Source organism: Chiloscyllium punctatum, chromosome 39 (genome assembly GCF_047496795.1).
Source record: "Chiloscyllium punctatum isolate Juve2018m chromosome 39, sChiPun1.3, whole genome shotgun sequence".
Lineage (NCBI taxonomy): Eukaryota > Metazoa > Chordata > Chondrichthyes > Orectolobiformes > Hemiscylliidae > Chiloscyllium > Chiloscyllium punctatum.
This window is the reverse complement of record NC_092777.1, coordinates 58784790-58804206: the sequence shown is the minus strand read 5'-3', so window position 1 is coordinate 58804206 and position 19417 is coordinate 58784790. Positions and strand designations below refer to the sequence as shown.

At 40.9% G+C, this 19417-nt stretch overlaps 1 protein-coding gene across 3 annotated transcripts in view; it reads left to right on the top strand.

Annotated features, from left to right (window-relative positions):
- Window positions 1-19417, top strand: part of smurf2 (SMAD specific E3 ubiquitin protein ligase 2) — a 295721-nt gene that overhangs the window by 217347 nt on the left and 58957 nt on the right. For 2 of the 3 annotated variants that reach the window (XM_072558839.1, XM_072558838.1), the window contains 3 exons: window positions 13298-13382; window positions 15702-15860; window positions 18146-18190. In XM_072558839.1, the coding sequence (XP_072414940.1) occupies window positions 13298-13382; window positions 15702-15860; window positions 18146-18190 (289 nt within the window). The remainder of the gene's footprint in view (window positions 1-13297; window positions 13383-15701; window positions 15861-18145; window positions 18191-19417) is intronic. The other variant, XM_072558840.1, reaches the window with a different exon arrangement.

The window sequence follows — 19417 nt, the reverse complement described above, 5'->3', positions numbered from 1 at the left end:
CACTTATGTAGGCAAACTGGGAGTACTCCATCACACTGACTTGTGCCTTATAGATGAAGGTCAAGCTTTAGGGAGTCAGGAGGAGAGTTCCTTGTCACCGTAGTCCTAGCCTCTGACCTACTCTTGTAGCCACTGTGTTTACGTGGCAGGTCCAGTTCAGTCTTTGGTCAATGATAACCCCAAGCACATTGGTAATGCGGGATTCAATGATGGTAACACCATTGAATGTCAAGGGGTGGTACATATAGAGTCAGAGTTGTGTAGCACAGAAACAAACCCTTCTCTCCAACTCATCCATGCTGACTAGATTAGATTACATTACATTAGATTTAGATTTAGATTAGATTAGATTACATTACATTACAGTGTGGAAACAGGCGCTTCGGCCCAACAAGTCCACCCACACCACCCCACCGAAGCGTAACCCATCCATACCCCTACATTTACCCCTTACCTAACACTACAGGAAAACACTGTGCTTTTCCAGCACTATACTCTAGGAATAGGGCCAGACAAAGACAGAAGTGGGAGGTTCTGTGTGGACCCTGTGGAGATCGGAGAGGTGCTAAACGAATATTTCTCATCTGTTCTCACTCAGGAAATGGATAATATTGGAGAGGAGATGACGGAGATATGGGCTACTAGACTAGAAAGGATTGAGGTTACTAGGGAGGAGGTGTTATCAATTCTAGAAGGTGTGAAAGTAGGTAAGTCCCTTGGGCCAGATGGAATTTATCAGAGGATTCTCTGGGAAGCTAGGAAGGAGATGGTGGAGCCTTTGGCCTTGATCTTTGAGTTGTCATTGTCTACAGGTTTAATACCAGCAAACTGGAAGATTCCACATGATGTGCCCTTGTTCAAGTAGGGGTGACCCAAGTAACTAAAGACCAGTGAGCCTTACGTCTGGTGCAGGAAAAGTTTTGGAAAGCATTATAAGTGATAGGATTTATAATCATCTAGCAAGCAACAATTTGATTGCAGATAGTCAACATGGTTTCGTCAAGGGCAGATCATGTCTCACAAACCTCATTGAGTTTTTTTGAGAAGGTGACCAAGCATGTGGATGAGGGTAGGACAGTTGATGTAGTGTACATGGGCTTCAGAAAAGCCTTTGATAATTTTCCATATGGTAGGCGTTTGGAGAAAATGCAGAGGTATGGGATTGAGGGTGATTTAGCAGTTTGGATTAGAAACTGGCTTTTTGTAAGCAGGCAGCAAGGGGACATTGCTGCAAATTGAGGGGTGATAGATTTAAGACAGATGTCAGAGGCAGGTTCTTTACTCGGAGAGTGGTAAGGGTGTGGAATGTTCTATCTGCCAATGTAGTTAACTCAGCCACATGAGGGGCATTTAAACCGTCCTTAGATAAGCCTATGGATAATGATGGGATAGTGTAGGGGGATGGGCATAGATTAGTTAGATTAGATTACTTACAGTGTGGAAACAGGCGCTTCGGCCCAACAAGTCCACGCTGACCTGCCGAAACGCAACCCACCCAGACCCATTCCCCTACACCTAACAGTATGGACAATTTAGCATGGCTAATTCACCTAACCTGCACATTTTGGACTGTGGGAGGAAACCGGAGCAAACCCACGCAGACACAGGGAGAATGTACAAACTCCACACGGTGAGTCGCCTGAGGCGGGAGGCAGCAGTGCTAACCACTGTGCCACCCACTAATATAAGCAAGCTTAGTTGATAGTTTTTAATGTCCAGGAGAGCCACTCCCCCCAGTCTGTGAGGCAATTGCAGTTTAGCTAATTTAATAGGGGGCCACTTACAATGCCAAATAAAAGAGCTGAACCAACAGTCCTGAACATTTCCTTATCAAAAATCAGGGGGAGCATCCATATAAGGTACAACAAATGGGGGAGAATATTAATCTTATTAAGAGCTATCCAACCTAACCATGAGACCAGAAGCGCCTCCCATCTTTGAAAGTCTCGTTCACAGGTCGTTGAAACATTGAGGGCCGAAGGGCCTGTTCTGTGCTGTATTGTCCTACGTTATAAGGTAAACCGTTTAGACTGAGATGAGGAATGTCTTCACCCAGACTGTGGTGAACCTGTGAATACACTACCACAAAAAGCATACGAGACCAAAACACCATGATAGTTTGGCGCTGCAGTGGTTAGCATTGCTGCCACACAACACCAGGGTCAAGGGTTCGATTCCAGCCTTGGGCAGCTGTCTGTGTAGAATTTGCATGTTCTCCCCATGTCTGCATAGGTTTCTGTCAGGTCCTTTGGTTTCCTCCAACAGTCCAAGATGTGCAGATTAGGTGGATTGGCTGGCTAAATTGCCCTGTAGTGTCCAGAGATGTGCAGGTTAGGTTTGGTTAGTCATGGTAAATTTGGATTTTTTTTTTAGGGATAGGTTGCAGCTGTGTGTGTGGACAGGATGCTCTATGGGCCGAATTATCTCTTTCTGCACTGTAGGGATTCTTTGATTCTATATTGTATGATTTCATTAAAAAATTTCATTTAAAAATCCTTTAATCCCTTTAGCCCAAAGTGGCAAAAGGATATGGAGTTTAATGATTGACCATGATCATAAATGGTCAATGGCTAGAATGGCTGAGTAACCAACTTCTGCTTTTGTTATCTAACGTTATTTGGTGAAATGTGAATTGTGTAGATATGTTGAAATCTGAAAAGATATTATAACACTGATATGCAGTTCACTTAGATTGTCAGAGAGTTACAAAGTGTTTATAACACAGAAATTCGGTCCAGCAGATATATACCAGTGTTTTTCAAGCTCTGTACCTCTTTGTCCAAGCCTATCAACATATCATCCCATTATTTTCTAATCTGATTGATTGTCTTTCTTCCTCTTGAATGCATTAATTCAGTTTAATTGAACTGGCCTCAACTATTCTCTCGTGATAGCATGTTACATACACTTATCATTGGATAGGGAAATTTCTCTTAATTATAATATGTTTAATTTGTTTTATTGCACAGTGTGATCAAGGTAAAACAAGCAATAGATTTAAGAGTGTGCTAAAAATTAACCCATATGGAATAGGAATATTTATTAAATGAGTGTTTTGAAACTTTAAAAATTCAATTACTAATGGCAGGGGAGATGCATCAGGTCAAAAGTAACAATACAAAAATATACAAATATATTAATGGTAGGTTTAGGTGAAGAGCCAGAACTCTAAGTGCAAGAAGTCTTCACATTGAACAAGGCATAACAGAAGATCAAATAAGTCTGGAACAATGATTAGTTTGCAACAATATTGGGAAATCATGAAAATTGTGAGAAGAATACTCCTGCTTAACAAATACCCCGCTCCTTGATCAATGCAGCAGATAACAAAGAACAAAGTGACACATAGAGTTATAGAGAAATACAGGATGGAGACAGACCCTTCAGTCCAAGTTGTCCATGCTGACCAGATATCTTGTATAAATTTGGCCATATCCCTCTAAGCCCTTATGTACCCATCCAGATGCTTTTTAAATGCTGTAATTGTACTAACCACCACTTCCTCTGTCAGCTCATTCCATGCACACACCACCCTCTGTGTGGAAAAAAAACGTTGCCCCTTAGGTTCCTTTTATAACATTCCCCTCTCACCTTGAACTTATGCCCTCGAATTTTGAACTCCCCCACCTTGTCTATTTAATGTATGAATGCCTCTCATGATTTTATAAACCTCTAAGGTCACCCCTCAGCCTCTGACGTTCCAGGGAAAATATTCTCAGCCTATTCAGCCTCTCCCTGTAGCTCACACCGCCAACCCTGGTAACATCCTTGTAAATATTTCTGAACCCTTTTAAGTTTCACAATATCCTTCCAGTAGCAGGGTGGCATCCTTTCAGAATGCATGCAGTACTCCAAAAGTGGCCTACCTCCTGTACAGCCACAACATGGCCTCCTGGCTTCTATACTCAGTGCACTGACCAATAAAGGCAAGCATACCAAATTCTTCTTCACCATCTAATCTATCTGTGACTCCACTTCCAAGGAACAATGAACCTGCGCTCCAAGGTCTCTTTGTTTAGCAGCACATCCCAGGACCTTACCATGAAGCATCTAAGTCCTACCCTGATTTGCCGTTCTAAAATGCAGCACCTCACATTTATTTAAATCAAACGCCATCTGCCACTGCTTGGCCATTGGCCCTTCTGTTCAAGGTCCAATTGTATTCTGAGGAGAAAGTGTGGACTGCAGATGCTGGAGATCAGAGCAGAAAATGTGTTGCTGGAAAAGCGCAGCAGGTCAGGCAGCATCCAAGGAGCAGGAGAATCGACGTTTCGGGCATGAGCCCTTCTTCAGGAATGAGGAAAGTGTGTCCAGCAGGCTAAGATAAAAGGTAGGGAGGAGGGACTTGGGGGAGGGGCGTTGGAAATGCGATAGGCGGAAGGAGGTCAAGGTGAGGGTGATGGGGCGGAGAGGTCAGGAAGAAGATTGCAGGTTAGGAAGGCAGTGCTGAGTTCGAGGGATTTGACTGAGACAAAGTGGGGGGAGGGGAAATGAGGAAACTGGAAAAATCTGAGTTCATCCCTTGTGGTTGGAGGGTTCCTAGGCGGAAGATGAGGTGTTCTTCCTCCAATCGTCGTGTTGCTATGGTCTGGCAATGGAGGAGTCCAAGGACCTGCATGCCTTTGGTGGAGTGGGAGGGGTAGTTGAAGTGTTGAGCCATAGAGTGGTTGGGTTGGTTGGTCCGGGTGTCCCAGAGGTGTTCTCTGAAACCTTCCGCAAGTAGGCGGCCTGTCTCCCCAATATAGAGGAGGCCACATCGGGTGCAGCGGATGCAATAAATGATGTGTGTAGAGGTGCAGGTGAATTTGTGGCGGATATGGAAGGATCCCTTGGGGTCTTGGAGGTAAGTAAGGGGGGGATGTGTGGGCGCAAGTTTTGCGTTTCTTGCGGTTGCAGTGGAGGTTGGGTTGGTGGGGGGTGTGGACCTGACGAGGGAGTCACGGAGGGAGTGGTCTTTTTTGAACGCTGATAGGGGAGGGGAGGGAAATATATCCCTGATGGTGGGGTCCGTTTGGAGGTGGCGGAAATGACGGCGGATGATACGCTGTTAATGGAGGTTGGTAGGGTGGTAGGTGAGGACCAGTGGGGTTCTGTCCTGGTGGCGGTTGGAGGGGCGGGGCTCAAGGGCGGAGGAGCAGGAAGTGGAGGAGATGTGGTGGAGGGCATCGTCGATCACGTCTGGGGGAAAATTGCGGTCTTTGAAGAAGGAGGCCATCTGGGTTGTACGGTATCGGAACTGGTCCTCCTGGGAGCAGATGCGGCAGAGACGAAGGAATTGGGAATATAGGATGGCGTTTTTACAGGGGGCAGGGTGTGAGGAGGTGTAGTCTAGGTAGCTTTGGGAGTTGGTTGGTTTATAGTAAATGTCTGTGTTGATACGGTCACCTGAGATAGAAATGGAAAGGTCTAGGAAGGGGAGGGAGGAGTCTGAGACGGTCCAGGTGAATTTGAGGTCGGGGTGGAAGGTGTTGGTAAAGTGGATAAACTTTACCAACCTACTCGTGGGAGCACGAGGCAGTGCAGATACAGTCATCGATGTAGCGGAGGAAAAGGTGGGGGGTGATGCCAGTGTAGCTGCAGAAGATGGACTGTTCCACATATCCTACGAAGAGGCAGGCATAGCTGGGGCCCATGTGGGTGCCCATGGCTACTCCTTTGGTTTGGAGGAAGTGGGAGGATTGGAAAGAGAAGTTGTTGAGGGTGAGGACCAGTTCAGTCAGTCGAAGGAGGGTGTCAGTGGAAGGGTACTGGTTGGTACGGCGGGAAAGGAAGAAGCGGAGGGCTTTGAGTCCTTCGTGATGGGGGATGGAGGTGTACAGGGACTGGATGTCCATAGTGAAGATAAGGCATTGGGGACCGGGGAAGCAAAAATCATGGAGGAGGTGGAGGGCGTGGGTGGTGTCCCGAACGTAGGTGGGGAGTTCTTGGACTAAGGGGGACAGGACAGTGTCGAGGTATGCAGAGATGAGTTTGGTGGGGCAGGAGCAGGCTGATTCTGAGGTAACCACCCCATAGAGATGTCATAGAGATGTACAGCATGGAAACAGACCCTTCAGTCCAACCCGTCCATGCCGACCAGATATCCCAACCCAATCTAGTCCCACCTACCAGCACCTGGCCCATATCCCTCCAAACCCTTCCTATTCATATACCCATCCAAATGCGTCTTAAATGTTGCAATTGTACCGGCCTCCACCACATCCTCTGGCAGCTCATTCCATACACGTACCACCCTCTGCGTGAAAATGTTGCCCCTTAGGACTCTTTTATATCTTTCCCCTCTCACCCTAAACCTTTGCCCTCTAGTTCTGGACTCTCCGACCCCAGGGAAAAGACTTTGTCTATTTATCCTATCCATGCCCATCATAATTTTGTGAACCTCTATAAGGTCACATTTCAGCCTCCGATCCTCCAGGGAAAACAGTCCCAGCCTGTTCAGCCTCTCCCTGTAGCTCAGATCCTTCAACCCTGGTAACATCCTTGTAAATCTTTTCTGAACCCTTTCAAGTTTCACAACATCTTTCTGATATGAAGGAGATCAGAATTGCATGCAATATTCCACCAGTAGCCTAACCAATGTCCTGTACAGCCGCAACATGTCATCCCAACTTCTGTACTCAATACTCTGACCAATAAAGGAAAGCATACCAAACACCGCCTTCACTATCCTATCTACCTGCGGCTCCACTTTCAAGGAGCTATGAACCTGCACTCCAAGATCTCTTTGTTCAGCAACACTCCCTAGGACCTTACCATTAAGTGTATAAGTCCTGCTAAGATTTGCTTTCCCAAAATACAGCACCTCGCATTTACCTGAATTAAACTCCATCTGCCACTTCTCAGTCCATTGGTCCAGATCCTGTTGTACTCTGAGGTAACCCTCTTCGCTGTCCACCACACCTCCAATTTTGGTGTTATCTGCAAACTTACTAACTGTACCTCTTATGCTCGCATCCAAATCATTTATGTAAATGACAAAAAGTAGAGGGTTCAGCACCGATCCTTGTGGCACTCCACTGGTCACAGGCCTCCAGTCTGAAAAACAACCCTCCACCACCACCCTCTGTCTGCTACCTTTGAGCCAGTTCTATATCCAAGTGGCTAGTTCTCCCTGTATTCCATGAGATCTAACCTTGCTAATCAGTCTCCCATGGGGAACCTTGTCGAATGCCTAACTGAAGTCCATATAGATCACATCTACTGCTCTGCCCTCATTAATCTTTTTTGTTAATTCTTCAAAAAACTCAATCAAGTTTGTGAGACATGATTTCCCAAGCACAAAGCCATGTTGACTATTCCAAATCAGTCCTTGCCTTTCAATATACATGTACATCCTGTCACTCAGGATTCCCTTCAACAACTTGCCCACCACTGAGGTCAGGTTCACAGGTCTATAGTTCCCTGGCTTGTCTTTACCACCCTTCTTAAACAGTGGCATCACGTTTGCCAACCTCCAGTCTTCCAGCACCTCACCTGTGACTATCGATGATACAAATATCTCAGCAAGAGGTGCAGCAATCACTTCTCTAGCTTCCCACACAGTTCTCGGGTACACCTGATCAGGTCCTGGGGATTTATCCACCTTTAAACCGTTAAGACATCCAGCACTTCCTCCTCTGTAATATGGACATTTTGCAAGATGTCACCATCTATTTCCGTATAGTCTATATCTTTCATATCCTTTTCCACAGTAAATACTGATGCAAAATATTCATTAAGTATCTCCTCCATTTTTTGTGGCTCCACACAAAGGCCGCCTTGCTGATCTTTGAAGGGCTCTATTCTCTCCCTTTTGTCCTTAATATATTTGTAAAAACCCTTCTCTGTCCACTACACCTCCAATTTTGGTGTCATCTGCAAACTTACTAATCATACCTCCTAAGTTCACATCAAAATCATTTATATAAATGACAAAAAGCAGTCAACCCAGCACTGGTCACAGATCTCCAGTCTGAAAAGCAACCCTCCCCCACCAACCTCTGCCTTCTACCTTTGAGCCATGGTGAAATTAGTTGTTCAAATATTGCTAGTATGGAGGTCTTTATGACAAAGTGGTAGAACATTAAACAGCAGGTGAAGTTGTAATGAGCCAAATGTTGTATTTGTCCCAGGCATAACTCTCACTGTCTAGTATGCCAGCTGGACAACACTGTTTATTTGAATATCAATTGGGAATGGGAAACCTAGTTGATTCTCAGCTTGTTGCCTCAGGAACCTGTATTTTTTGTTTCAAAATTGACTTAAAATTTGTGAAGGTACATCATAATTATGATTGCAATTCAATTATGGCAATGCACAAAGTGATAATGTGCCTTGTTTAGTTCAATTAAGTGCACAATGCCTTTATCCACTTGTTAAAAATCATGCACCACCAGGTTTATTTGTAAGTACTAGCTTTCAGAGTACTGCTCCTTCAGGTGATTAGGTCCACTTGGAAAGCATTTGCAGTTTAATTAATGGAACATTCTGTCCAAGAGATATTATATTGTGCCCAGCTCCTCAGCGTACTATGGTGGGAGAGCATTTTTTTGTCAAGCTTCATTGAACCCCCAAAATATCATTTTGCACTTTGGGGCATGGTATTCTGCAAGATTGTTGAATCAGTACGTTTGGAAAACCGACAGGTTTCAGGCAGTCCAAACACCAATTTGACCCCCAGTTTGATTCAGACTGTTCCTGGCAAAAGCCTGTCTTATGGAGCTGCTCAGGATGGACTTCAATTTGCATCCCTTTCCATGCATTCTTTATAAAAGCATATTCCAGTTACCCTCTTTTTTGTTTTTCCCTACTATAACTATCTTGAAACTCCTTCTGTTTGTGAAGAATCTGACAGGGAGGGATTTAATCACTCAGCAGCCAAGCTGCATCTTAGTATTTGTTTGAAACGTCTGTTGGTAAGGTGTCTGCTAAATAACTTTGACCGTCTTGTTGTACAGAATTGCTATGAAAGTCTTTTGCCTTCTCACTGACATTGAAGCTGAAATCAGCTGACTTGAACTTGGGACCTCCCTACTTGTTAGTTGAATTTAGCACTTACAGTAGAGTTGCATTAAGAATTCTTGCAGTTCTGGGAACTTTTGCAATACCATCTCCTGTCTCCTGATCCATTAAACCTCAAACATGTAAAAATGCATGAAGAAGTCATCTCGTAGAACGTTGATAATCTATTAATAAAGAAAATCGTGTAGCATTATCCTGTGCATAAATGGAATTGCTTAATTGTCTCATTGTCGCAATGTTTACTGTAAATACTTTAATCTGTTTTGGGTTCAAAACACTAATCCAATATTTTCTCACCAAGAATAATCCAAGAAGCGTCTGCCTCAATTTCAATCCGAGAACTCATACTTACCCACCGTCAGTTAATTGTATAATCTTAACTTAAATTTATTTTTGAGGAAAGAATGGCTGGAAATAGATATGATCTTCCTACTTCACGTTTATTGAACATGAGCTGGAATTTCAATCAGAAGACGAGAATCTTGTATTTGTTATGAATATTTATGTCTGATAGCTATGGGCTAAAATACCTCTACTTCAGTTTTAAGTGGCACTATTTGGTATCATTGTTAAAATCAGCTTAGTCTACTGTAAATCATGGAGCTCTCACTGTTGTCTCAACATTCCTTCATTTTTGATCGCTGTGAATCAAAATCTTTTGAGATCTCAGGATGTGTGATTTGTAAGTCACTTGTCTTCAGGTCGCTAATAGCACCATGTGAGAGATTAATCTTTTATGCGGATGATATAAAAATAGAAAATTCAAAAAAATGTTCAGCTTGCCAGGTAGCATCTGTGGAGTTTGAATTTAAGATTTTAGATCGATGATATTCATCAACGCTGGAAAATGAAAGTGGAATGACTTTTAAGCAAATGCAGGTCTAGGAAATGGAAAACTACGGAATAGAGTGAAGACTGTAATGAGGTGGAGGGCAACTGGTGGTTAGAAGACAAAGAGAATAACTATGCAAGACAGCATGAGGTGAAAGTGATAATGTGAAAACAAAAGGTAGGTCCTGAGGAAGTGTTAAAGGTTACAAGAAAATAGCAGAAAATAAAGGGTAATGTGGAAAATCTGGAAATTAAAACTGTCATGACCAAGAAAGGTAGGTAGACCCTAGGTATGTGGGCCACCTTGCTAGCCTTCAGGAAAGGGAAGAGGTGAAAGGGTGAATCTATAGCCATTATTTGGGAAGGTTGCCTTAATTGTTTGTGTGTTCTATTGAGGATGCCATATATACAAATACAGAAGGGCTCCTCTTTTGAGTCGAGAACCTGGGTACAGATCCTGCTTGAGTTAATCATTGCATTACTGTTGTTGAGGTTTATTACATCTGGAAGTAAATGGTCAGTGGGTTAATGGGCAATGTGTTTATTCAGCAGTGCATGGTTTTATGTTCGGTATGTGGAGCAAGCATAGGATCTAATTAAATGCATTAGATATGTTGGAAATAATTTCAGACAATCTCTTACTGTTTTCATTGTTTGAGGCCAGGATTGGGAGAAGAGTCCTTTTGGCAGGATTATATGCAGTTCAGAGATTTATTGTTTGATAACTGGTTCAATGTTCAGTGATTCCCAAAGTTTATTATTTAAGTTTAATATTCTACTCCGCTTGCCCTGTTTGAATCAATGAGTCGGAAAGTGTGGCACTGGAAAACACACATTAGATCTGGCAGCATCCGAGGATCAGGAAAGTCGACATTTCAGGCATATGCCCTAATGAAGGACTTAAGCCTGAAATTTCAACTGTCCTGCTCTTTGGATGCTGCCTGACCTGATGAGCTTTTTCCAGTGCCACACTTTTTGACTCTGACTCTACAGTATCTGCAATCCTCACTTTCTCCTAGGTGAATTAGTAATTAGTTAATTGTTCATGATCTAGGTGAGTGTCATAGGATAGTCAAAAAGAGAAGAGGGAACACAGCATTAATGTTTTGACTAATTGCACAACAGAAATAAAGTATCATGTCTCATACAAATAAAACAATCTATAAGATTGCTGCATTTTTCTGCTATTTAAATATTATATTAGGCTTTTACATATTAAGTCTGCATTATTTCTTTCCCCCCTCGTGTATTTGAGGTGCTCTGGTAATTTCACAAGTCTCCGCTATCCTTTGGCATCCTGCTTAGGCACCGAGTATGAAATTTCTTTTCAAATGTGAGAGGTGTTATATCCAAACCCGATTCTCCCCACACCCATCCATGTGCATCCATACTTCCCAGCAAATGCCATTCAATAACGATTCTAGCCAATTTCTATTTCATTTCTGCCTTCCCACATAGGCTGTTGGGTAGTTGTAGGTTCCATCTACTGCAAGATCAACCAACACCACAAAATCCAGAATTGAGCCATCGTACCTTCCTGATTTGTATGGTTGAGTAGCATATTCAGCAGCATGTTTAACTTAATAAATCAATACATATTTAACATGTTCATAACAAAATCAGTATCATACTTAAGTTTTGTATTGTAAAATTTCTTGATCAATTTTATTTTTCTTTGGCTATTGCTCTGTTTATAATACTTACTCCCACATTTCTCATTCCCACATGCTGATCGTATCAGGCCACTCATCAATCAGATGTCTGTTTGTATGAGCTCAACTCCACTCAAGCTGTTTCAAATGATTGCTAGTGGATTGAGTGACAACAACCATAACTAATAGCTTTCTCTCTTGCTCTGTCTGTTGAAAATTTCTCCCTATCTCACTCCCTCCTTTTATTTTCACCTCTTGATGTAAATATAAATTGAGACACTTTCTTTCTTGATCATAATACCATGTGTTTGTAATGAAACCTGCCTTCCTTGTGTTATATGCTGTGGCATCATAATGAAAAGATTCATGGAGTTTTCATCACTGAAGTAATTAAGACTTCAAACTCAAAGGCTTCAAACTCACAACCTCTACCATCTAGAAGGACAAGGATAGCAAGAGCACTACCACCTGCAAGCTCCCCATTCACCATCCTGACTTGGAAATATATCACTGTTTCTTTGGTGTCATTGGGTTAAAATCCTGAAATTTCCTTCTTAACAGTATTTGGTGTACAGAACTTGAGCGGTTCAGGAAGGCAGTTCATCACCACCTTCTCAAGTGCAACTCTGAGTGGATAATAATCGCTGGTCCAGCCAGTGATGCCCACATCCTATGATGAATTTTTTAAAATTCCATTGTTTTACAAATATAATTTTATTATTTCCCTAAACAGACCTTTTGAATTGTAAATCTTTACCTGCAATGAATTGTCCAGTATGCATACTGCACGCTGGATGACATAGATGTATACTGCAAACTCTCATGATCTGACCTAAAATATTTACAGTATCCTCAAAGTGGTCTGTTTTCCCTGAGAGAAATTAGGTTGTGCAATGAAAGTTTGAAGGATGAAATTGGCGGATTTACGTGTAAATATATAGTTGCAGAACCATATAAGCTAATAGTGACTTGATAAAAGCATTTCTGGCCGTGCTGGACAAGATTTTGGAATTAATATGCTTTGCCTGGAGGTAACTTCTGTACCTAACATGGAAAACAGAGAGGGAACATGTTGTATTCCTAATATGAAATGTTTTGACTTGGCTTTGTACCTATTATTTCTCATTTGTAAAGTAGATTCTAGCTGTACATTTGTGGATAGGTGTGAATGGAGAGACACATGCTTTATCACAAACAGAATAGAAAAATCTTAACAATCATGGGCTGCTCTCATGCACCTCCTGGTGGTCAGTAATACTGAACTAAACTTAAAAGATTACATTGTTAAATTTGTTGAGCCATTTTGTTATAAAAGCACACATTATATTGCCATTCCCTCTCTGTCATTGGATAAATATCCTGGAACTCCATTCCACACAGCACTGTTGGTGTTCCTACATCAGGTTACTGCAGTGCTTCAAGAAAGTGGATTACTACTTGCCCTACACAAGGGCAAATGGAAATGAACAGTAAATGGTGACAGCCTAGGAAAGAATATATTTTTAAAAGCAGGCAAAGGATTTGATTTGTTAGCACTCTTGATTGGTGATAGCCTAGAACGAAGAGGGAGGTAGAAGAAAAAGTCTTTTGAAAATACTTCTTTTTCCATGTATGATTGTTCATCATCTTAAATTCTACAAAATTCATTAACTATAACTTTTCATTTGCATTTTGACACTTTTTTTGTAACAGTCTGTGCCATGTTCCATGCAGGGACAGTTGAAACTCTCACTGGTGTGGATCTCATTGGCTGAAAACCGATTTCTCTTTATTGCAACTGTCATGAGTATTTATTATTCTTTTATTTTGTATAGAACAAAGAACAACGCAACAAGGTCAGGTGTATTTTCTGCACACACAGACCGGGGTGAGCACATGGCACGATCCTCGAGTACCCAGGTAAAGGAAGCCTGGCCTAATGGGTCTACTTTGTTGATGGAGAGATTTAACAAAAGGATAATGGTTTCAGTTTCCATCCCAAGGTGTTTGTAAGGACCACATCTTCAGATTCTTCTAAACTTGGCATATGAATTTGGAGATACTTCTCTATTTCTGGCTTGCAGTTTGGTTTGATAGGCAAAAGAATCATATTTACATTTTTAATGATTTGAGTTTTAAACATGCTTAAGCTCTTTAGTCAGAGATGGAGATGTTTGCTGCATTTCCATTCATTACTACTACCATATTGAAGTAGTCTGTATCAGCATGCAGAACTACCTAGATAACATTCAAACTTAGGCAGATGAGTTGCATTTGTGTCACACATTGTCAGACAATGACAATCTCGTCAAGAGTGAATCTAACCACTTCCACTTGATGATCAACAGCATTGCCATCTCAGAAATCCACACCATCAACATCCTAGGAAATTATATTTGACCAGAAACTTAACTAGATGAGGAATGTAAATACCATAGCTACAAAAACAGGTTAGATACTGGGAATTCTGCAGCAAGTATCTCACCACCTGACTCCCGAAAGTCTTCCCACCATCTATAAAGCTCAGCTCAGGAGTGTCATGGAATATTTCCCATTTACTGGAATGAGTGCAGCTACAGCAACACTCAGAAGCTTAGCTCCACCCAGGGCAAAACAGTCTGCTTGATTAGCATCCCTATTGTCGACCTTAAACACTCACTTTTCCCTATCATCCACACACTGTCACAACAGTGTGTATCATCTACAAGATGTGCTATAGTTGCTGTAGTCAAACTTCCCTCCCCATCATCTTCCAATCCTGCAAACTCTGCCATTTGCAGGAACAATGGCCATCAAATCCACCTGGAGTATTTCCCTCCAAATTACCCTCCAATCTGACTCTTGGAAATATGATGCTTTGCCTCACTGTAACTGGATTGAAATGTGAGAGCTTATTTCCTTACAGTACTGCAGGTGTGACAACACTCTAACAATTCAAGAATGCACTCAAGAATTTTGCATGGGCAAACAGTGCTGGCCTTGTCAGATATACTTGTTTGCCGATTAACGAATCTACCATTCATTGTCCTGTCAGTGCATTTCAGATTCTAGCTATGTGTGCCATATATAAAACAAAAAGATGTTGCCATTGATTATTTTGCTGTTTACCTTAATCAGTATCCTGTGGCTCTACTAGTAGGTCCAGTTTTTCTTTATTTACTGTGTCTAGACTTATCATGAGTTTGGACATTTCTATCAAATCTTGCTAATCTTCTCTTTTCAAAGGAGACCATCCCACCTTCCGTGGATTCTTCATTCTTGTAAACCTAAATTTGGGAATTATCCCCTTGACAAAACCTTGCCATTAATAATGGCTAAGTAGGGACAAAGCAACTCTGAACAAGGTTGGAGAGTGAATCTACCCAGACTGCTGATCCAAACCAGCTGGCACCCAACTAAATAATATTTTCAGCAGAGATCTAATAATAGGTTAGCTGCTTTTAATCTTGATTAAAAATGTGAGGTGGCTGTGAAGAGGAGAAGATTGTTTGTTTGAAAGAGAGAGAATGACGTTGATAGAATTTTTGTAAAGGCTTTAAGTACAAGTGACAACCAGATTGGAGGAGGGACCTGGATTCGAAACCCCCCTTTTCAGATGATGGAATTAGAATTTAATCAAAATCTGGATTGTCGGTTGTTGGAAATCCCCATCTGGTTCACAATTGTCGTTTAGTGAAGACCTTACCCAATCTGACGTATGTGACTCCAGAACCATAGCAATGTGGTTGACTCTTAACTACCCTCTGGGCAGTTATGGATGGGCAACATTTGCAGGCTCAACCAGCAACTCCCACATTTAATACATGAATTAAAAATAATTTAAGTACCTGCTTTTAGAAGTGTAGTGGAGCATAGATGCATAGATAGGTGTTTTGTGGTAAATGTAAAATGTTTGTTGAAAAATTAGTTTCCATGTTCCTGTATATTTTGATAAGAACTACTAGTTGGATATGAATGTGAAATACCAGAGTATTTGCTTTTAGTGGACTTATTCCTTGGGATAAAGCCACTTGGCTAAGATGTGCAGCTAAAATGTAGATTAATGACATGACAACCTGGTTTTCAGGCCTGTGCAGGTTTTAATGAACTTGTATCTTGGGACACTATAGGCTTAGAACAGAAAATATCAGGTTTTTGGAATGCTCTGGTCTTTCTGACATTATGGAATTGTATTCTTTATAAATTTAATTGGTTTGGCGTGAAGTAAGTGGAGGTAGCCGTCTATGTTTTGTTTTGCAGGGATCTTAGCAACGTTAATTGTGAGGAACTAGGGCCTTTGCCTCCGGGTTGGGAAATCCGCAATACAGCCACAGGAAGAGTCTATTTTGTTGACCACAACAACAGGACAACACAGTTTACAGACCCACGGTTATCTGCTAACTTGCATTTTATTTTAAAGTAAGTAACCGAACAACCTTTTGCTACTGATTTCCCCATTCCCACCCACCTTTCTCAAAATTTCAAAGTGAATTTCAAGTATAGTTTATGGATGTCCTATTATTGAAAATGATATTGTGGGTTTTTCCAATGCAGCTGTTTAAACAGCACTTGAAAACAGATATTAACAAAAATCTGGAATCGTTTGAACGTACGGCTTTTAGCAAATTTTCAATAAGAAAGAATTGCCAACTGCTCTGATTTATGTCAAGTCTTTCAGACGATTCACATATATGTTTTGTTACCAAGTGGTTTCGCTTTCCTATCCTGCCCTTTACTCATAATATCTTGCTTTGAGGAAAAAAAAAGAGGACTTTGTTTGATGATGATCCCATCTGATTGTTCAAATAAATGTGCTTAGCATTTCTCTTTGGTGGCAAACACATTAGGTGTCTGCCGCAGTTTCCTCCTGTGTAGAAGAACTACTTGATCTATGATCTGATAGAAATAACCAGTAGCAAAATAGGGTAGAGTTTCAGTATCAAAGACCTAAAAGCTGAAAAATAGCTAAGCAATTTGTACCAAATAAAACTTCCCAGTACTGTTGATTTGAAATTGGCAGGGCAAGTGTTTAAAACTCAAGTGAACACAAAGATTTGTGCAGTCAATGAACTTAAAGAATGAATCACCAAACAAAAGAACGTGCCAAATGTAGTACAGTCACTTAATAAGCATCCGTTGACTGGACGGTTTGTTTCAGAAGCAAATTTCTCTTGTTGAAAAGATATTTGTGTATGTTGTCATGAAGAAGATTGCTTATACTCGACATACTGCATTTATTCTTGATACTACAATGTCAGACTTGTGTTGAGGTACCCAGTAATTGGTGCATCCAATAACTCAATTTCTAATCATGCAGAAAATACCGTACAGTGCAAAAAATGCATTTGCGTTATTTTAGTTTTTGTGGGGGCTAATAGTATACTGAATGTGAGCTTTGGAGCATTTGTATAAAGGGGAATTCTTTTCTGACTTTTTTTTTCTGTTTAAGAGTTTAAGCCAGCTACCTATAATGACAATTCAGATTGTTAACCATGTTCCAAACAGTGATCAGAGTTTTTTGGATGAAGGAAGAAATAGCCATGTAGCATTTGTCTCAGAAGGGTTTGCAAATCTTGTCATTGAATTGTAACTGCTAGCCACTTAATGAGGATAAATTTAAAACAGTTAATATTAGAACAAATACCTAAAAAGGACCATATGTTAACTATAACAGTCAAGCAACAATATAAATCATGCCAAACATCAAGGATTACCAATGCAAATTCAATAAATCTATCTTTTCATGATTATATACAGAAAAGACAATTGATAACTGGATTGCATTAGTAGTAATAGGGATGGCTGAAGAAATTGCATTTCTGCTGTGCAAGAAATTCATAGAAACAGTGTCTGGAAAGCAATGTACCATTCTGACCATCTAATTCTCAAAGTTGTATGTAGTTAAGAGGGCAAAAATGCTGGTAATGGAGGTCATTGTACCTACCAAGATTGGCTGTAGAAAAAAACAGTTGAATAATTTAGGATTATATACTTTGGAATAGATTGCAAAGACTGATTCTAAAATCTTTTAACTGTGGTGATGGATTCAGTGATGAAGGGCGTGCACATTTGAAAATCACATTAAAAGTTAGAAGTTGGTAGAACATTTTCCATTAAGGCTAAGAACATTGTCAAGGAAGATAGTTTGAAGTTGCTGTGCAAATGTAAATTTCTATAATCTCAAGGAGAAAAATTATTGAGCTGAGTGCTGCAATGGTGACTAGGTAAAATTCATCTATGAGGGATTTCTTTGGTCTTATGATCTATCATTTCCTTTTTAAATAAAAAAACAATGTTGTGGTTTTGAGACTAAAGTGATCATACATTTTAAAAAATTGTGCTGTCACCGTATTATTCAGGGTATTCCTGATTATTGGTTATGATTGTTTTTCCTCATTGGGTCAGAAAATATTCATTATCTTGATGAATCATATATCAGGCTTGAAGGGCTAAAATGGCCGAAACTTGCTCCAGTTTTTAAATTTAAGTTCAGTTTAATTTTTAACAAAATAGATCTTACCTAGTAGATCCTGTAAACATTGAGATGTTGCTTTTTACTTTAGTTCTTTATACTTTGCACTAGAGTATGCCATGAAACATTAGAATTGAAGAGCTTCAAGTGAAAAATATTAAGTGGGTTTTTTTATAATTAATTCCTGTACTTTTTTTGTTTTAATTTCTTTATCATGGGTACTGTGCTACAGGAGGGACTCGAACCAAGGACCGAATCTACATTACCAACACACCAGGTGAAGTAATGAGAGCACTGCCTGAAAGATGAATAACTTCACTTTTTCCAAAGCCACTTCCTTGATCAGAGATGATTTGCATTAAGTGGGTGGCAGGAAAAGAGAAAATAATGTTGCAGTAATAGTATATCTGGTCTTCAGGCGGAGATGAACTCTGGGATAGGTATCCTTGGCTCTATTTAAAATTAGTCTGATCATAAAATACCCCACATTTAGCAAACATGACCTGACTGCTCTTTTGCAAGGGGTGGAGTTGTATATTTGGACTTTGCTTTTATTCTGGACCAGTGAGCAAATTTCAGTAAATGTGAATTTCAGAAAAAATACTCCTAAAGTAAAAATCAATAATTTAAATGAGCATTTCATAAAAATTGTAACCAGACAATGCCAAGTGGCAGAACTAATTAGGAATTTTTTTTGCCTTTTTGCTTAAGAAGCAGAGATGGAGACAGGTAGACTAGGCCCCAATTCCTGATGACTAGGAAAGGATGAAGATCCCAGCCAAAACTGAGGAGTTGGCTTTAATGAGAATTGATCTTCATTTGCCTCTTACGGTTCACACAGAGTCTGTCTCCCACTTGTGCATCTGTAACTGTTCCACCACATGCATCTGTTCCTGTTGACATACCTTTCAACCCTTCTGCTATCCTAAATGTACTCTGCTTTTCTGCCCTACTACAAGTGCTGTTGTCCTTTCTGCCCTTCCATGTGTAAGAACCACCCTTATTCCAACTCCTCCAGTTTTTGGGAAGGGTGATGTCTGCCTTAACTCCTTCACCTTTTCCATCTGTGACATATCTTGCAATGTTCAGCAAATCATGGGTTCCAATACTCCATCCCCTGCCATCTGCCCAGCAATTTTGATCTTCTTTGCCTCAAACCCATACTTGATATGTGGAACCTCCACTCCCAACAATGAGGAACTTCTGTATTCTGCACTTGTTCTGAGCCCCTTTCTCCTGCACCCACCCCGCTTGAGGAACCTGTGAGTCCAACACCTGCCTGATAACAGTATGTGTGTCTCAACCCATTCTCTTACATAATCTCTCAGCAGCCTCTGCTTCGTTGTTGCCTTTCCAAGTGCACATGCCTCAAGCTGGATGAAGTTATTAATATTGCCATGCAGTTGTAGGCTTACTCGTAATCCTATTGGCAACAACAACAGGAGAGAAATTTTTTGATTGGAGGAATGACTCCTGCAAGGATTTTCCACTTGTACTTTCTATC